Here is an 18,140-nt window from a genome sequence, read left to right as displayed (position 1 = left end):
TTGCTCTTTTCATAGGTATTTTTTCTTATAAAAAGAATTATTTTTTATCATAACATTTTTTATTAGAAATGAAATTCAAAATACAAGTATTAAATGTAATTGACTCTCTTAACAGAAATTTAAAGCAGGTTGATTACAATAATTTTGAGAGCTAAACCCAAAACATCAATGTTAACATGATTCTAAACTCTTTCTTTTTCTTTGTCATTGAGTACATATATACTTGAAAAGATAGTTATGTTCTATATAATGTTCCTATATGACTTAATTAAGATTTTTTTTCAAAAGAATATATATATAATAACTTGTTTTTGTGAATACATTATTCTAAACTTGAAAGGGCCAAAAATTGACGCATAGTAGTATTTCCTTCCTCAAGGATAAGCATCTTGTTCCATGATAATCAGCTTGTGAGCCGTGAGGTAGTCTTGGGCCTAGAATTCGAGGATGAAGCCCAAGGTTTTATACTCTTTTATTGTATTTTTTTATCATAATTGCATCCTTCCGACCCCTTTTTTATTTTTCAAATAATAACGGTAATAGGACTTTGTGGTTTTATCTCAACCTCTATCTATCATAGAAAATTTATAACGGTAATAGGCCTTATTCCGTAAACTTAGCCATTATCTTAATCTTAATGAATTGACATTTACTTCTTTCCACTAGTAGTTGACTGGACAACTACTCTTTCTCACTAAGGAACCTACCTATGAAATTCAGATAACATTAGGGCACGTCGTAAAGGGGCATGTGAAGTGAAAGCATTTGAGATAACCATTGCATTTGTATAATACTAAATTTGCATTGTATGATTATGGAGATTGTTGAAGTAAAACTTCAATGTGATTAAAAGAAACATAAACAATACTTAAAAAACTATATCAAGGTTTTCTTTCGGCTATTATTTATAGCAACTTTAAACAATTAGAAGATATTAAGAAAAAAACAATTAGAAGGTACATTTTTTTTTACTTTGATCTTGGACTTTCAATTCTTCCGTAGTATATTTGGAAACATGTCCAAAACACGTTCAGCAAAGAAAATTGGATTTTCAAGACAAAAATACCAAAGCAACATGGGAAAATTTTCTCGTAAACATCAGTTATGTTGTATTTAACTCTCACACTCTTTGGAATAAGTAGAGACAACCTGATAAAATTGAAAAAATAAAAAATAAAAGACTTTTCGGTGGGTTTAATTCGGGTCTTTATTTTGGGCAAGTGAAAAAAAGGGTTATAATGGATAGCTTTGAGCATGATAAAAAATGACTAGGACCTAAATACTAGTCCAAATCCAAATTAATCCATCCATCCAATGCACATCCATTACAATATGAACTCAACCAAATCTAAGGTCCAAATGGTGGATTGTGAACCTTAATTTTCAGTTTAATTTGTTGTAGATTGAACTTTTGAGACTTGAATTCTACTAGTCTCTTGCAAGTCAAACATGAATCACATACAGAAATAAGTGTGTTTAGTCATTGAAACTTGCGTTCAACGAAAAATCACGGCAAAAAACCTAAAACTATGTGAGGAAAGTTTTTTTTAACACAGGGCGCAACGAATTCGCAGAACCACCTTAAATCCTTAAAAACATAATTGACATACTTTTCATAAAATGGTTTTGATTCTTTTGAAATGGAAAAAAGTAAAAACTAAAAACATAGCTAGTAGCATGTAGAACTACAGAGATAAATGGCTCACTCAGATTACCTCCCACTGCAAAAGAAAACAAATAATCAACCAATATGAAAACACTAGTGAGAATATGAATGTGGAAATGATACAGGAAAAAGGCATTATATATTGGCAAAAGGGTTTTAGGGTGGTCATGTAAAGAAGATACAAAAGGTCCAATAACAGTAGCCTAGTCATCCACCGAGCACGCTCAAGTATGGCCATTTGGAAGCATTCTCACACATTAAAACAAGTTTGACGTGGACTTGTTGCAGATTAGCACCATTGACGTTAACCCCATTCCCCAGAGTTACAAATATTCTTTTTACTAAACCACAATTCAAAAAGTTGAATACCCTAATGCCCGCATGTTACATCAAATTCAAAAGCAAGCAAATTAAAATAATTCTAACTACTTGACAACATAAAAAAGTTCCGAATATATTCACACACCTCAGTCCTAACTACTGTCTAGAGTCTGCAGACCAACAAAAGTGCTATTTGTACCAACCCACCACAAACTACGGAATAACAGATGTGTTAGGCTTGCATTTGTCAAAAATTAAGCATTGCAGCTTTAGAATCAAATGAAATACCAATAGTATTGTCAACTAAAAAATATAACTGAAAACAGTAGCGCTTAGTTTTATGATAGGTGTGGTGTGGAGTAGTGTTTTTATAAATAAATATATAGCATGACTGAAAACTGACACTAACCATGTGATGCTACATTCCACACTATAAAAAATCTTCCATACTTTAGAAAGGTAAATTTTACACATCCAATTCAACTTATTCAGTTCAGCTCCACCTCGTGTTTCCTTAAGCGTAAGTAATCAAGTCATTGCTCAGGCACATGCCTTATGGAAACAGCGAACCCGAGCATTGCATAATGCATGCCATGTGATTGATGAATGAGTATACAAGAAAATATAAAATCCTAAATGAATGTTAAACACATTGTGCAGTGAGTGAGTTGTAACACTACTACTAAGTTCGATTCCCAAAGATTAAAAAAAAAAAGTTGGGTTAAACGCATTCAATATATGTAGCTAACCTTGTCTAATGGGAAAAAAATAGTTGTAGTCTTTGGCAAAACACAAGTATAAATAATAAATCTATGTAAAGCAGGATCCGATTACGTCTCCTACGAAAAGGTTTTAATTTAGTAGCATCTTCATCCAATGTAGTATAACAGACAACGAAGGGAAAGAATATACCAATTTATGCTTCCAATCAGGTACATAAAATCGTTACCAGGACGATTGATGGAATCAGACAAGCATTGTTCCAGAATTTACAATATAACTTATGAATAATGATTCTTTTCCAAAGATAAATGTAAGTCTTAATAAATAATATCTGGTCACAAGAACCAACATCCCCGCATGTAGTGTTTACATAACATAAAATGCATTCATTATACCAAGGGCACATATTGACATAAAAGTTCCACTGGCATTTAGATCACACATGTCAAACACTGAAGGAGAGGATCAATATCTACTCTTGGCCTTGCATCGGAACTATCATATGTTGAGCCTGGGGCTGAAAAATTAAAGAGAGAGAAAATTAATATCACAAACTCATCATCTATAAACATTTTGTTGCCTGAAATAACATTTCACAAATTTACAAACCAGAGAAAAAATCAACTATATTATATGAATAAAATTGTATGCTCACCATGCTATATGTTAGGATTCAAGGAAAATCAATTCCTAATATAAGTTTCTTCTGAAATAAAGTCAGGTTTAATGCTTAATTAATTGGGTAAAACTAGCTTTCTCTTTTATTTTAAAGAACTGAAAATTCCAGATTTATAATTAAAGATTAATTATTAAACCCCATAAAAAAGCCAAATGACAAAATGGTACCAGAGGCTAGAGTACTTTAGGAAAGTATATGGAGTAAAATACAATGATGGAAAAGAAAAAGGCCAGTGCAATTTGTAATTGCCAACAGATGCAACGAGATTTCCGTCTGATTATCCGAACACAAGGAAGGATCATCTAATTTACCAATTCAAATATACTTTCAATTTAAGTTATTACTACAAAGTAGCCAGTCAGGCATATCTGACTTCTAGTTCTTGAGGATTAGGTAACCTTGTAGTTGACACATCAAAACCCAGGATTCACCACCAGAAATTATTTGAAATTAAGGCATAATTTTACTATGCATTAGCAGGAAATAAACATTGTTTTATCAAAGAAAGCCAAGTAAAAGCTACCACCCTTGGGGCCTGGAATTTACCATACTTAGGGTCCGAAATCACTAAAGAAACCTACCACCATTATAGGACCCCACTAAGCCTAATTCAATCCTAACGCAAAATTGTAATTAAAAAATCAAATAGTGCAGGGACCATAGCAGCTTTAAAGTATTCTATAGCTTGCAGTTGTACAATTTATTAAAGATTGGAAAATTCTAACATGACAAATTGGTTTTTTTTTGGAAGGCAACATGACAAATTAGTAGTTTCCAATTGCCTAATTTTACATTTTCATTTGCCCAACATGGAAAAAAAATGGCATTCTAAGATAGGTCACACATTGAATAAACCTAATAAATCAAAAAGCTTACAAACTCAAGAAAGAAAAGAGATAGATAAAGTCATTGAGCCTACAAACCAACCCATCAGCCATACAATATTTCATCAGGGACTTAAATGGGGAGTGTAGATATGGTTATCAGGCATGAATTCTGAGAGGGACCCCTTTTAAGCTATAATATGTCTTCAAAATTTCAAATAAAAAATCAAAATAGTATTAGAAGCAACAAATTGAGAAACTTTAAATTAAATTGAGCTCCAAATAAAAACTTTCTAGGAGGAAAAGGGACACGAAGTAGGAATTCATGTGAAAGAAGCATTGGCATCTTATACTACATTGCAGCCATGCCAGATTAAACAGAAATCTCAGCATAATCATTTATCAATTCTGCGCCAAGAGCACAGGAGGAAAGAGGTATATTGCATTTTTGAGAGAGAAATTACCTAAGAATTCGTATAATTAACACCTTGTGAGAAAGAACCTTGATGAGCAACCTGTCAATTCCACAACATAAAATAATCCAACATCAGATGTCAATTTCATTGTATTCCAATTCTAATCATATTTCCAGCAACACAACCAATAATAACGAATAATATACATTCTCAACCTGGCCATTAGGACTCTGATAAACATCTCTCTTAGCAGATGCATCTCCACCCTTGGCCGAACCCTTTGAATCACCCTGCCACATCAAAAGATCATAAATCATAAACCACAATGTGTACAAACACACACTCAAAAGTGTAGATAAACACAGAAAAAAAAATTACCTCAATCTGCAACATTCACAATTGGCCCACGATAAACCATAATAATAAAAAAAAAATCATTAGTGAAAAGCAGAGTTCAATTGCAGGAAACTAGACCAGCATGCTGTACTATAAACAATTAAACATCAATATATGAACAATTTATACCTGTTACAGTCTTGTTGTCGGCAGAAATCACAGAGGGTAAAAACACTGATTTAACTAATTGAAAAAGGTAAAAAAAAATGTAAACTAAAAATTACCTCTCTGTAAGCGGCGAGGTAAACCTTGAGCGGATCAATATACTCCTCGAAACCTAAAGTGGTCATAGCCCAAAGCAAATCGTCGCCGTTGATGGTCTTCCTCTTCTCTCTCTGACACTTATCGCTCGCTCTGTTAAACAACAACGCAATTTATTCATTCAATTAACGCGAATAACAAACAAAAAATGAAAGCGCGCATGAGAAACAAAGAAGTGTACTCGCTGGTGACGAAGCTGATGAACTCGGAGACGCATTCCTGCACGGTTTCCTTGGCGTCCTTGGCGATTTTCCCGTTGGGAGGAAGCGCTTTCTTCATGATGCGGCTGATGTTGGCGATGGGGAGGAAGCGGTCCTGCTCGCGGAAATTGGAGCGGGGACTGTGCTCGCCGCTCTCGTGGCTGCCTCCGCCGCCGCCGCCGCATGGACTCGCCGGAGCATCGGACATGGTCGCCGGAACCCTAATCGGAGGAGGGGAACGGGGAGAAGAAAAAACATGATATGATAAAATTGGGGAAATAGAAAACCCTAGAGAGATAAGACAGAAAGGGCAAAATAAAAATAAAAGAAGAAAAAAAAAAAACAGTGAGATGTTGAAACCTGTTGTGATGTGATTTTGTATTTGGGCGCGAGAAAAAATGAACGCTGGAGAAGAGAGGAGTGAGGAGACGATGGAGATGAGAGACGCTTCTATCGCCACCGTCCGTTTTACTTTCACGTTCCTTTGCACCCTTCGCTTCTCTTCTCCCATTGGTTGGGGTTTTTTTATACTTGCCTAAAACCAGAAAAATAAGGGAAATTAATAATTGTTTAACATTTATTTCCACGTGTATAATTTTGGGGATTTTTTTTTAAATACTTTTTGTTTGTTTTTGTATATCTTTCCGTTATTTTTTGTATTTAAGATTTTTAAACAACATCTTTAAGATATTGATTAAAAATTCAAATATATTCCCTTAAAATAATTAAATATATTAAATTGAATTAGATTTTTTAAAGAAAAAAGATTAATGCAGTTCTATAACTTCTTTTTTTTTGTTTGACTGCCAGCATGTGCTGAAGAATAATATAGACTTTTTCTAAAATTTTACTATCTACCTGTGCTGAAAGAATAATATTTAATGTAATTTTTATTTTATATAATTATTAAAAAAAGTTATTTATAGATTTTTATATAATACAAATACAATAACTATAATTTTCGGATTAAGTAATATTATTTTAATTAATTATATACATCAAATCTAAATTAAAATAGATTATGTTTAATAAAATTAATTAAAAAGTTATCTCGAAACTATAAAACAGGAATTCAAATTCTTTTGATAAATTACTTTTCTCAGTTAAAATTCTTTATCCAAACATACGATTTTATTATTTGCATTGCTAGGAAGCATTATTTTATTCTCTCTCAATCCTTTATACACATAAGGGAGACCTTTGGACCACTAAACACTTAATTTACGAGAAAAACAAGCACCAACATAATCTTGCCAAAGCAATTGTTTACATCCTTCAAGTGGGTTATCAAACTAATGAAAAGCCATTGGAGTTCATGTTCATATTTAGCCTGTCATCAAACACATGAAAGAATCAATTTTAAATTCTTAGAACATTTTTTGTGAATTCCATAATATCACGAGATAAAAAAAAATGTCATTTTTATTTCAGTGATAGAACCCAACTTGGGTTTTTGAATTTTACTTATCCAAAAAAAAAAACTCTCTCCTCTCAAATAACATTAAAAAAACAATTTTTTTTATAAGAGTTCTTCTCTTATAACTCAACTTCCAACATGAAAACTTTTTTGAGCAAGAATAATAATAGATTTGATGGACATGAATTTTTGAGTTAAAAAACACAGCTCGAGAACTCCTAATAAAAATGCTCTAAATGCATTGACGCAAATTTAGGTCATCTTTATCTTAATAACCTATTTTATCCATCTTTACGGATTCTTATAAGTCTCATCATTACACATTAGTTACATCCACTTTTATGATTTAAACAATTAATCTCTCCCACCAACAAATTTAAAAATATACTAAATGGATCTCATAAATAACCTCACATACTTATGTTTTATCACTAATTCCTAAAAATACATGTACATAAGGCTCATAAAATTTTTAAGAACTAATGCTCATGTAAACATATAAAGAGTGGCACTAACACATCTTTTAGTACATTCTTTGTAACATACTTTCTCTTTATTGATTGAAGTTTAATGAAAATTATAAAATTATGAGTAAGGTGCGAGTAAGGTTCACATAAATTTATAATTTTTTGTCGGTAATTAAAAAATGTATTAAAAGTGGTTACAATGCACCCTCTAACAAAGTATTTATTGAATGTTGCTAGAGTATAAATGGTTGCCAGTAATTAATTAATTATTGAATGTTGCAAGAATATAAAATGTTTTGCCTACATTATTATTAAATGAAAACAGCACACCCTCTACTATATTTACTAAAAAAAATCTTCTATTACACTTTTTATAACACATTTTTTTATACTGATTAAATTTATTTTAAATCACAAAGTTTCGAGAAAAATATATTTAACAAAGAGTGAGACTCACGCAAGATAATTTTATAATTTCTAATTAACAAAGAGAAGAATGTACATTTTTCAAAAATCTTCCCCTCCTTTGATAGACATGAAAATAAGGGAGAAAAGAAAAAGTCCACATAAAATATCGATCGGCTCAAATCAAACGGAAAAGTAGAAAGAAGTGACTTAAAATTGTTGCATGAATTTCGAAGCATAAATGATAGGCAAAGTATTTATATTCTTGCAACATTCAATATTTAAATAAAATATCATTTACAAAAGTTAAAAGTGTAACATTTACTTTTATATTTTTTTTTCTTGTAAAAGGACTTTTAAAAAATCATATTGCTCTGTACTCTCTCTCTCCAATTTATTTTCTAAAACAAAGAAGCCATTAATAAAAAAATCAGTGCTTAATAAGTTTCCGGATAGCAACATGGAAACCAGGAATGTGTCTATAGCAACAGTTAACGCAACCCATTACCATTTACCAGGCATCCAATTATGAGTTCCTTTAAAGATTGTAGCACTAGGAGAACCTATTTCAATACTCTTTAACTCCTAATAGTAAAATCAAGTTTTTTCATGAGATAAATTCTTAGCAATACACTGTTTCAAGAAAAAGGGTATAATTTAATCCCATAATCACCTTTTATTTTATTCGGTTTTAGATTTTTTTTCAATTTTTCCTAAATTTTGAATTCCCATTTGAATTTTTTTATTAAGAATGTGTTTAAAATAACTTAATTATGAGGAGTTAATTTGAACTTACAGAAATAACTTTATAATTTCTGTAAGTATTTTTTTAGGTTTTAGCTTATTTTATTAAGTTTACTGGTAAAGCTTATTAAATTAAGTTTATTTTAATTTATTATAATAAATTTTATGATCAAATTTATGATATAAGTTCTAATAAGATATGATAACTTATTAAATAAGCAATTGATTAGTTAATCTAACAACATCTATGTATTCTCATGAATTATTATCTATCTAAAAACATTTTATTTATTATTCAAAACATTACTTTCACAAAAATCAATGTTTGAACAGAAGTTTATAAACACAGAAAATTATAAATTAAATTGAAATGCATTGAAAATATAATGATTTTTTATACCATTATTTAATCATGTATATGATAAATTTGTTTATTTTTATAATAAATATTTTAAGTCATTTATAAGATGATTTTTAATTGATTCATATAGCGTAAAAATTAAATTTTCATTAAATATTTAAAAACTCACTTCTTAATAGATATCTAGTTTTATGCAGGCCAAAACAACTTTAGAAAATCCAATTTATGGACGCATTAGATGACCCGTCTTGATTATCCATTCTTTTTGTACCAAAAATTATTTTCAAATGAAAATGAAACCAAAGGTTTCTTTGAGTAGGTGCATATCATATAAAAAAAATGTCACTTTGACTAAATGCATCATGCAATATAAAATATTAATGCTGTATGGCAATCATTAAGTCATATATCATGGATGCTAATTTCAATATCCACACAACACAATCCACTAGAGATTTCCCATTAAGGGTTTTGAGAAATTTAAAAGAGATTATAAGTTCAAACCTCTTTGCATCCATTCTACAAAAAATGATCAATATACACAACATATTCTCTGACTGTGCAGGTCCAAGCACACTCTAGATTTGCCATATTAATGTTGCCACATTCCACTAGGCAAAAACAAAAATTTGAAGCCTACAACTACAAGTTATATGCAAAGCAAAACCTACATACATTATAACATCTGAGATAACAAATGAAAACTGGGAGTAGCATCAATGATCAAACTTTGGACAACATAAGAACAAGGCCTTGCCCATTTTTTAAAATCTAATAGGAAAAGAATTGTGCATTATGTTTACTCTATCGTGCAGTAGGCTGTCCAATGGATTCATCAATTGAGAGGTAGTTCTCAGTTGCAACCAAATCCAGAGAACCCATGTTGATTGAAGAATGAACCGAATTGCTTGGCTCATCTGAATTGCCTTCAGCCTCTCTCTCGATCGCAATTGCATCTTGGATCTCCTTCAGAACTTCTGAAATTGATGGCCGCATATGTCCATGTGGTTGAACACACATCAATGCTTTCTCTGCTATTTTCCACATTGATTGTAGGTCATAATTGTTTTGTAGCACAGGATCAATAATTCCTTGTATATCTCCACTCTCAATGTGTAATTTTGCCTGTCAAACAATGTAGTTTAGATAAATGTAATTCAGCATAATATGGAAGCTCTTCAAATCTATATAACATGAAATCATGAATGTATTGTTAGTTATAAATTAATGAGTTTACCTTATATGCATTGCTGGTATGTAAAATATTTTTACACAAACATTCAATAAGAACTTACCTTATTGCACATTATATTAATAAATAGAATGATGTAGTAAAATGGTCATTATATAAATCAAAATTCTATGTTTGCAGTGAAATTAAAACTCATGATGCTCCATTTATTCTTCATTGCATATCAATTAAGCTCAGGATGCTTCGTTTATGCTTCAAAACTCTATGTTTGCAGTGAAATTAAAACTCACCCACTGGACTATGTTTCGGCAATTAGCACCAAAGCTGTCATTAGATATTGCTTCTTGACCAGATATGAGTTCAAGAAGAATTACGCCAAAACTATAAATATCACTCTTGTCAGTAAGCTGCTGGGAAATATAGTACCTGTTGGAAGCCACAATGATAAGCTTTGTTGTTAATAAGAGAATAGGCACACCCTTGAAATCAGAGTATAAACATGCAAATTCATGGAAAACAGTGAAGGCCTTACTCAGGATCCAAATATCCTACTGTCCCACGAACTATGCTAGAAACATGGGAGGCTCCATCCACAGCAAGTTTTGAGAGTCCAAAATCTGAAACCTTGGCTCTCATTTGTATGTCAAGAAGAATGTTGCTGCTTTTTAAGTCTCGATGGATGACTGCAGGAACACAACCCGTGTGAAGATACTCAATCCCTGAACAAGCATGAGAATAACACAATCAATAACAATGTGATTTATAGTTAGGGGAAGGGCTATTCCATCAGAAAATTGGAGAGGAAAAAAGTACTAATGCTATCATCTTAAACGATACATAAGCGATATAACAAACCTTTTGCTGAGTCTTCTGCAATCTCAAGGCGCTTCATCCAATTGATACTCCGTCCATGTGTTAATGGGCCTACAATAAGTTAAGAATGGTTGAGCATATGTATTTCAGATCCTTGATTTAAATCATGCAGGCATACATACCGTAAAGATGTTCCTTGAGAGTTCCATTATGCATGAACTCATAAATAAGCATGCTATTTCCTTCATCTCTGCAATACCCGAGAAGCTGTACCAAGTTTCTGTGATGTATTCTTGAGAGAAGAGTTACCTGGATCAAATGAAAATATAACTCTCATATGAACATGTATTCAATACCAGCCAACAGAGTTTAGTAAGAATGTTGAAACTAGTTTTCTCTCTCGTATGCCTTATCTTGAAACCGAATGAGGAGGGAGAGAAAAGCAAACAAGGCAAAGCAAAGAAATAAACCATAGATCACAATACAAAAACGTAACTAAGCAAATGCAGCTGGAATAGCTGCAACGTCGGATTACCAAAAGAGGTTTATGAAATGAAGGTTACCTCATTGGAGAACTCCCGTTTGCCCTGATAGGAATTGCTGGTTAGAACTTTAACTGCTATCTCTTTTCCATCTTTCAGTTTCCCATAATAAACAACTCCAAAACCTCCAGAACCAATTTTTTTCTCAAAATTATTTGTAGAATTTTCAATTTCAGAAAAGCTGAAGCAGTGTGCAGCTTCAGAAGGACCAATGCTCTTAGAAGAATCCATACTTTGAGAAGGGTGAGAAACAAGGCTTCCTGTAAAGAGTGTAAACAAGTATATCACATTTTGCCATCTCAAAAATCTCAGAAAGAAATAGTATGTAATTTTTATTCCGAATCCTACTTTGTTCGTAATATTTTGTCTTTCCTTTATGCATAACCAAGCACGATATAATAGTGGCCACAAGTAGAACAGCTGCCCCAACTGCTGAACCAATAATCACATACAAGTGACTCTTTTTTCTGCTACCTTTATGAAGATTAGTGTTTCCAGTGAAGCTGTTAAGGAGAAAATTAAAAGTAGTGGTCATAATGTGAAAATGGTGATGAGGGTATTAGAAAATCTGGACAAAAGGGATAAGAATGAACTCAGAACAAATATATTGATATTTGAAGTATTACATTTCAAGGAAAAAATTCAGAATGTATAATATACTACTGAAGGACTGTAATATTGGTTGACACATACTACATTTATTTAAGCAATCAAAGCAGCATTAGCTTTCTACTTAACTGATAACACCATGAATGTTGGTTTCTCTTGTTATAAAGCAAATTTCATGGAGTAACAGATATTAACACAATGGACAAGCCATTTGCAAACATTAAAATCTAGAGAGAAAAAATAATTGAATTGAACAGAGCAGAACAATGCAAAAGCATATCCACCATATCTTGTGGATATATTTATTAATTCTCCTAAGATGCAACATGCCAATAATTTCCTCCATTTCTGCATGAGTAATGCTGCATTATATTTAAGTTCAAGTGAAAAGGGTACTCACTTCAAATCGAAATCGCTACTCAGAAGATCCGATGGTATAGTTCCGGATAACATATTATTTTGTACATACCTACAACCATTGCAAGTGTTATAAAATTTGTATCAAAAGTATTTAGCATAATAGCTTGAATATTATCTAAACAGGACTTGAGTCATCAACAGAAAGGTACTTATTCCAGTGACTGTTGCTAAGCTCATAAATCATACTAGAATTTATCAAAAGTATACCAATTTCCAATTTGATCAAACAATATAAGTTCAAGATAGCTTACAGTTGCCTCAAATTTGGAAGGTTCGTCAAAGAGGTTGGGAGTGCACCTGTCAACTGATTGTTCTCAAGATGACTGCAAGAGAAAAAGGTTCTAGTTCACTGAAAACTACAAAGAAAAAAAATAATATAGGAAGAGTTTATCACCAATTACATGATCTTTAAGTCCATGCATCCCGTGAAATCTGGTATTGGACCAGTCAACATATTACCATCAAGCCGTCTGCATCCGTGAATCAAATCATTATGCCACCAGCCACAAGTTTAATAGATATGAACCAAAATAAGAAAGCAATATAAAACTTACAGCTCAACCAGACCAGTCAATTTGGTTATGTCCAAAGGAATATTGCCCGTCAAGTTTTTACCAGACAACAAACTGCCATCACCAACAATACAAAGTAACCATTATCAGATCACTTGAACTTCTCTTTAGCAACAGTAATTAAACATTCTGTATTAAAAGCAAGCTGGTTTTTCTTTCCCTCTCTTTTACTTTTATTTTTCTCTCTTTTTATTCCAGGGAGGGGGAGCATTAAGTTGAGCTAGGGTTTGGGGAGGAATATGAATGCACATAAAAAATATATAAACCTTAAAACATATAGATCATTACATTGAAATTATTTTTGGCTGTTGATCTGAGCTACAGCGGACCCATGACCAAGGAACAGGTAGACACGGGTCACCCCCTTCTTGTGCCCAATCAGCTGAGGAGTAGTGTGAAAGTACACTAGATATCACTTCTCCTGCAAACCATTCAATCAAAGTACAAAAACAAATTAGGATGCTAATTCAAAAAGGATTTAACTTCTAACACATAGCATTGCAATATACATACACACGACAGTCGTAAGTTAACCAAACAACATATCATGTGGTACGGACTTACCATCGGGAGAGCCATCATTTTTCTCCAAATACTCATTAATCTCCATGGCATTTAGAAGAGGGCCCCTAGAAGAATCAGATGTTTTGCCAAATCTAAAGGACAAAACAAAGGGTAGGGATAAATTGGTATATCCTGGTTCGTAAAGGCGATATTTTCCTGGAGCATTTTCTTCAATATTTACCACAGCCTTACTAATATCCGCATGACCGGGAAGTACTAGCCTGAATTTTCTGGATTCATTTTCAGCCAAATCTTCAATTTCTGCAAAATAGGTAACTGCCCATGCAAAACCAGGAAAACCATCCAAATTCAAACGGTAAGTTAGAGATCCGTTTGTGCCCACCACTGCAGTCTGCATTACTTTCATCGGTGGCAATTCATCACTGTTAACATCAATTGATTTGTTGGTGGAAATTTTCCTTGTTCCGGCAGCAACATCAACAAGATAATTTGCTTTCTTGACAGAATCTGACTCCCAAATTCTATCAAATGGGTCATCAGGATACCTGATATGGCAAAAATACACTTAATGAGTGAAAAGAAAAAAACTTCTTCAAGACCAAAAGAGCTAACACTAACCATGCAGTAAACATGTTTACCATCAGGGATATAACCTGTGTATGAAGTAGTTCTTTTCTACAAAGGCGGTTACAAAAGTTTGATATTTAAGATTTATCTAGTGAAAACAACAATAAAATATATGTGAAAGATGTCCACATGCATGCGTTTGTTTGTGTATGCTAACACATGCACGCATCATAGTTTGCCAAATGAAATGTTTTCCGGTCAGATTCAGGACTACTTTGTAACATTATCTGATTTCAATCACTGACTTCAATTTCATAGTATTACATGTATTTTGTGATATACTCCCTCCCGACTTAATTATATGTAATCATAAGCAACAACAAAAAACCCTTAAGTTATTTCTAATGACTCTTTTTTATTCTTGATATCAAGTGCTAATGAATGATACTTTTGAAAAAAAGTTCATTTCTTAAATGTGATTGGTTTTCTCAATTTATGCAAAAGCTGGATAATTTTGCTTATATTTAGGTCTGGAGTAGTACTTAAAAAAAAGAGTCTTTAGAAGATAAATCTGCAACCAAGCAAGCTATGAATCAACAGACAGAGTTGATCTAATACCTGATTGGGGCATCACTATCCGCACCAAAATTTATCCTTGCAGAGACACTAAGGTAAAAGTGTTCCTCGGTGTACGTATAATAAACTGAACCATTGAATTGCCGGAGTTCAACCGTGGATATGAATGGCTTCCCAGTTGTTGCATTTGATAAACATACACTGACTGTAGGACTTAGAGCCAAAAATATAAGCTCTCTCGTTTCTATAGTGTTAGCATCAGATATAACTATAGTCGACCAATGAGTAGCACCAATAAAAATGTCAAATTTTGGATAAACATTGTTTGCATCAAAGTTCCCATACAAGAATGACACTCTCAGTAGGTACCTTGTCCTACTAACAACATCAAGTGTGTAGCAGTATTTTCTGGAATCAGCAGGAAAATGTCGTAGTGTTGTGTATTGCTTCCGTGTCTCATTGGCAACAGATATATTGCTTATTTCTCCATACATAAGTTTATCGGGAGTCCAATTAAGACCAATTTCATCTGTGAAATTTTCTTTACCACCACAATCCAAACTTACAAAACCTGTAAAACACAACGTGTCGACATATTTTGTCACCAAATAACAGCATACATGAAGTGAATTCATTGCGCAGACAAGTTTAGATCTAATAGGGAAATTTTACCAAGTCAAATCAAGTAAATATCAGGCAATAGTCAATTGAGAGTTGAGATAAACGAAAAATCTAATTACACAATGATACTTTAAAAGAAGTTTGCAAAACAATGATAGAAATTATGTAATGATTCATTTAATAAAAAATAGATACACAACCACTACAGGTTCGAAGAGGCAAACAATCTTCAGTCATGAATAATTGTTTATCATAACTGATGGTTAATCACTGTTTTAATTTGGCATCACCGTTGGCAATTAATCACTGTTAAATAAAAGCTACGTGCATCTTGCCAGTTACTAATGTAACTCTGCTAGAATCAAGGTTTACGAACCTCCACATGCACCCTTGCACTAAAAACAAAGGATTAAGGGGAAAAAACACATCAAGATTGAAAATTTTAAGGGTCTTAAATGACTCATAATTAGTGGCAGCAAGAGCCATCTAAATAAAACAGAAAAACACATGAATCAAAACCATTAGAGCTGGACCAGTGTCTTCCATTACTTAGTTTATGCAACATGAAATTCAAGCTAAATTGTTGCCCTCAGCTCATCTCAGTATTCTGAATCTTGAATCACACACAAAAAGATTTAATTTTCGAACTGAAAGACAAATGAACCACCCAAAGAAAAAGAAAAAAAAAAACACATCTAAGGACTAAAGGGCACAACATGAAAAAAAATACATTGAGAGAGAGAAAAGAGAAGAGGAGAAGCAATATGAAAAAACCAAGAGCACAATGCCAGAGAACAGGTGTTACAGAGCACAAGGACAAACACTAAAACAAAACACCCAATGCAGAAAACGGTGCTAGAGCAGAAAAAACTCAATCTTTATGGAAACCAATTGAAGAATAGAAAAGGAACTTGAAGTAAGCAAAAGCAAAGAAGAGGGTACATACCTGGCATCTGAGCAGAAGAAAGTTGCAAGAGAAGTAGCAGCACGAGTGAGAAAGAAGACAAGAAGAAGAAGGGTACCCTATTCTGCATTTCTTCTCCAAGAAGGATTCCGCAGACAAACACCACACCATAAAAAAAATAAAAATGGTTCAACTTAACAGAGAAAGCGATTTCAGAGGGTATCGAAATAGAAGCTTGTGTTTCTTTTGTGTCACACTGAACAAATAAAAGCAAGCAAAGATACCGAAACAACAAATATACCTGCCATATCTTTTACTAATTTTTAAAATATATGATAAGATAAAATCTGTTACTAGCATTTAATTTAGGTGTAAAAAAATAAATAAATAATATATATTCGAGTAGTAAAGAGGGAGATAGATAGATACTATAACAGAGGTTTCTGCACCTACGGAAAGTGGGAGTAGACGACAAAGAGTCTTGTGAGGGTCCACATAAAGTTTGCACAAGAACGATTATTTTAACATTATGTTTTTTTTTCTTTCTACAAAGTGCAAATTCTCTTAATACATTTTAGGGAATGAGATGAGATTAAACAATGATAGTACATTATAACATTTGGGAAGATTAATGATAAAAAAATTTGTAAAAATATCTGAAAGTCTTATTGAAGGAGTTAAAGATTTTAATTATGGTGGTTAAGAAAAAATATTTGTGAAAGGGGAGTTGTGAAAATTTGTGTCGTCATATTATATTTTTTTCCCACTTTAATCATGTTTTTTGTGTAATTGTATGAAAAATTATATATGAGGCGTTGCTTAAAAATTAAATTATTTTAAAAATAATAATAATAAATATTTTTTGTTAAAAACTAATAGAGTAAAAAAATTGATATGAAAAAATGTTTTACTTATTTATTTATTTTTATTATCTTTTTTAGTTCATTCAAGCAAATCGAAGAAAATTCTGCCATTCATTTTCTTCTTATTTCTATCAATCCAAAACAGCGCATCTTTTTCAATATATTTATTTTTTATTTATATCTTCGTCTTTCTATTCAATTCTTAATTCAAACAAAACATTAGAGAATTAAGTCTTTTAATTGAGAAAAAAAAGTTTATTTAGTTAAGAAATTAGAATTTAAATAATTTAGCAAAACTATAAACAAAAGAATAAATTGCATTAATCTCATTTTAAATTTCCAAGTGAAATTCAATAAAGGTTAACTCCAACACTTTAATCAGTTAAATTAAATCTTTTCCTTTGGCGTGTTATCTTTAATCTTGGAAAAATACCGAAAATATTTTATTGTGTTTCCTGCTATTGATAATTGTTATTCAACGAGTTAATCCATACTCCTATCTGTATGTTTTTATTAAGAGAAAAAAAATTAAGCTATCATCTAAAATAATTTTAGATTATCATTTAATTATGAATTATAATATATAATAAATTTATTATTTTTATAACAATTATATTAAAAATTATATTTACGATAAATTATAATTAAATAACAGTCTAAAATTATTTTATAATTAGGATGCATGGTTATTTAACTCTTTTATTCATACTAGTTGTTACTTATCAAATTCTAAAATTGATATTCGTTATCATATCATTTTATCTATTATTCCTAATTGTAATGATCCATTATCTTATTGTGTTCTTATCATGATTAGATAATGATGGCTTGGCGTAGGGTCTAGTTATCTACTCGATTTCTTCTCATCGCGAATGTTTCTTCAAATTTATTTACAATATTTTTCAGTTCTATATGTGGTACTATTTTTTTTTGTGGGGAATGAGATAGGGTTGATGGTAGTTTTTTTCATCATCATTATTGTTCACTTTAGTTTGTAATTAATCACAGTGAATCAAATCAACTCATGCAACTCTATTAATAGAATGAATTATTTGC

At 31.9% G+C, this 18,140-nt stretch overlaps 2 protein-coding genes across 2 annotated transcripts; both read right to left on the bottom strand.

The window, feature by feature from the left end:
- Positions 1-3,001: 3,001 nt before the first annotated feature.
- LOC100791435 (nuclear transcription factor Y subunit B-10) lies at positions 3,002-6,005 on the bottom strand. Its single transcript, XM_003537203.4, has 7 exons — positions 5,847-6,005; positions 5,468-5,707; positions 5,250-5,379; positions 5,008-5,013; positions 4,845-4,919; positions 4,678-4,728; positions 3,002-3,227 (listed from the first exon to the last, which is right to left on the bottom strand). Exons 2-6 carry the CDS (start codon positions 5,692-5,694, stop codon positions 4,678-4,680), a joined length of 489 nt encoding a protein of 162 aa, XP_003537251.1. The 5' UTR covers positions 5,695-5,707; positions 5,847-6,005; the 3' UTR covers positions 3,002-3,227.
- Positions 6,006-9,373: 3,368 nt separating this feature from the next.
- Positions 9,374-16,525, bottom strand: LOC100808055 (probable LRR receptor-like serine/threonine-protein kinase At1g67720). The gene is made up of 15 exons (XM_006588687.4): positions 16,264-16,525; positions 14,739-15,267; positions 13,593-14,098; positions 13,317-13,449; positions 13,011-13,082; positions 12,858-12,926; positions 12,708-12,779; positions 12,437-12,505; positions 11,776-11,930; positions 11,449-11,687; positions 11,068-11,194; positions 10,928-10,996; positions 10,605-10,791; positions 10,363-10,498; positions 9,374-10,005 (listed from the first exon to the last, which is right to left on the bottom strand). Exons 1-15 carry the CDS (start codon positions 16,349-16,351, stop codon positions 9,685-9,687), a joined length of 2,772 nt encoding a protein of 923 aa, XP_006588750.1. The 5' UTR covers positions 16,352-16,525; the 3' UTR covers positions 9,374-9,684.
- Between the last annotated feature and the right edge of the window lie 1,615 nt (positions 16,526-18,140).

This window comes from Glycine max, chromosome 10 (assembly GCF_000004515.6).
Source record: "Glycine max cultivar Williams 82 chromosome 10, Glycine_max_v4.0, whole genome shotgun sequence".
Lineage (NCBI taxonomy): Eukaryota > Viridiplantae > Streptophyta > Magnoliopsida > Fabales > Fabaceae > Glycine > Glycine max.
Note: the sequence above shows the minus strand (reverse complement) of the source record. Positions and strands in the feature narration are given on the sequence as shown.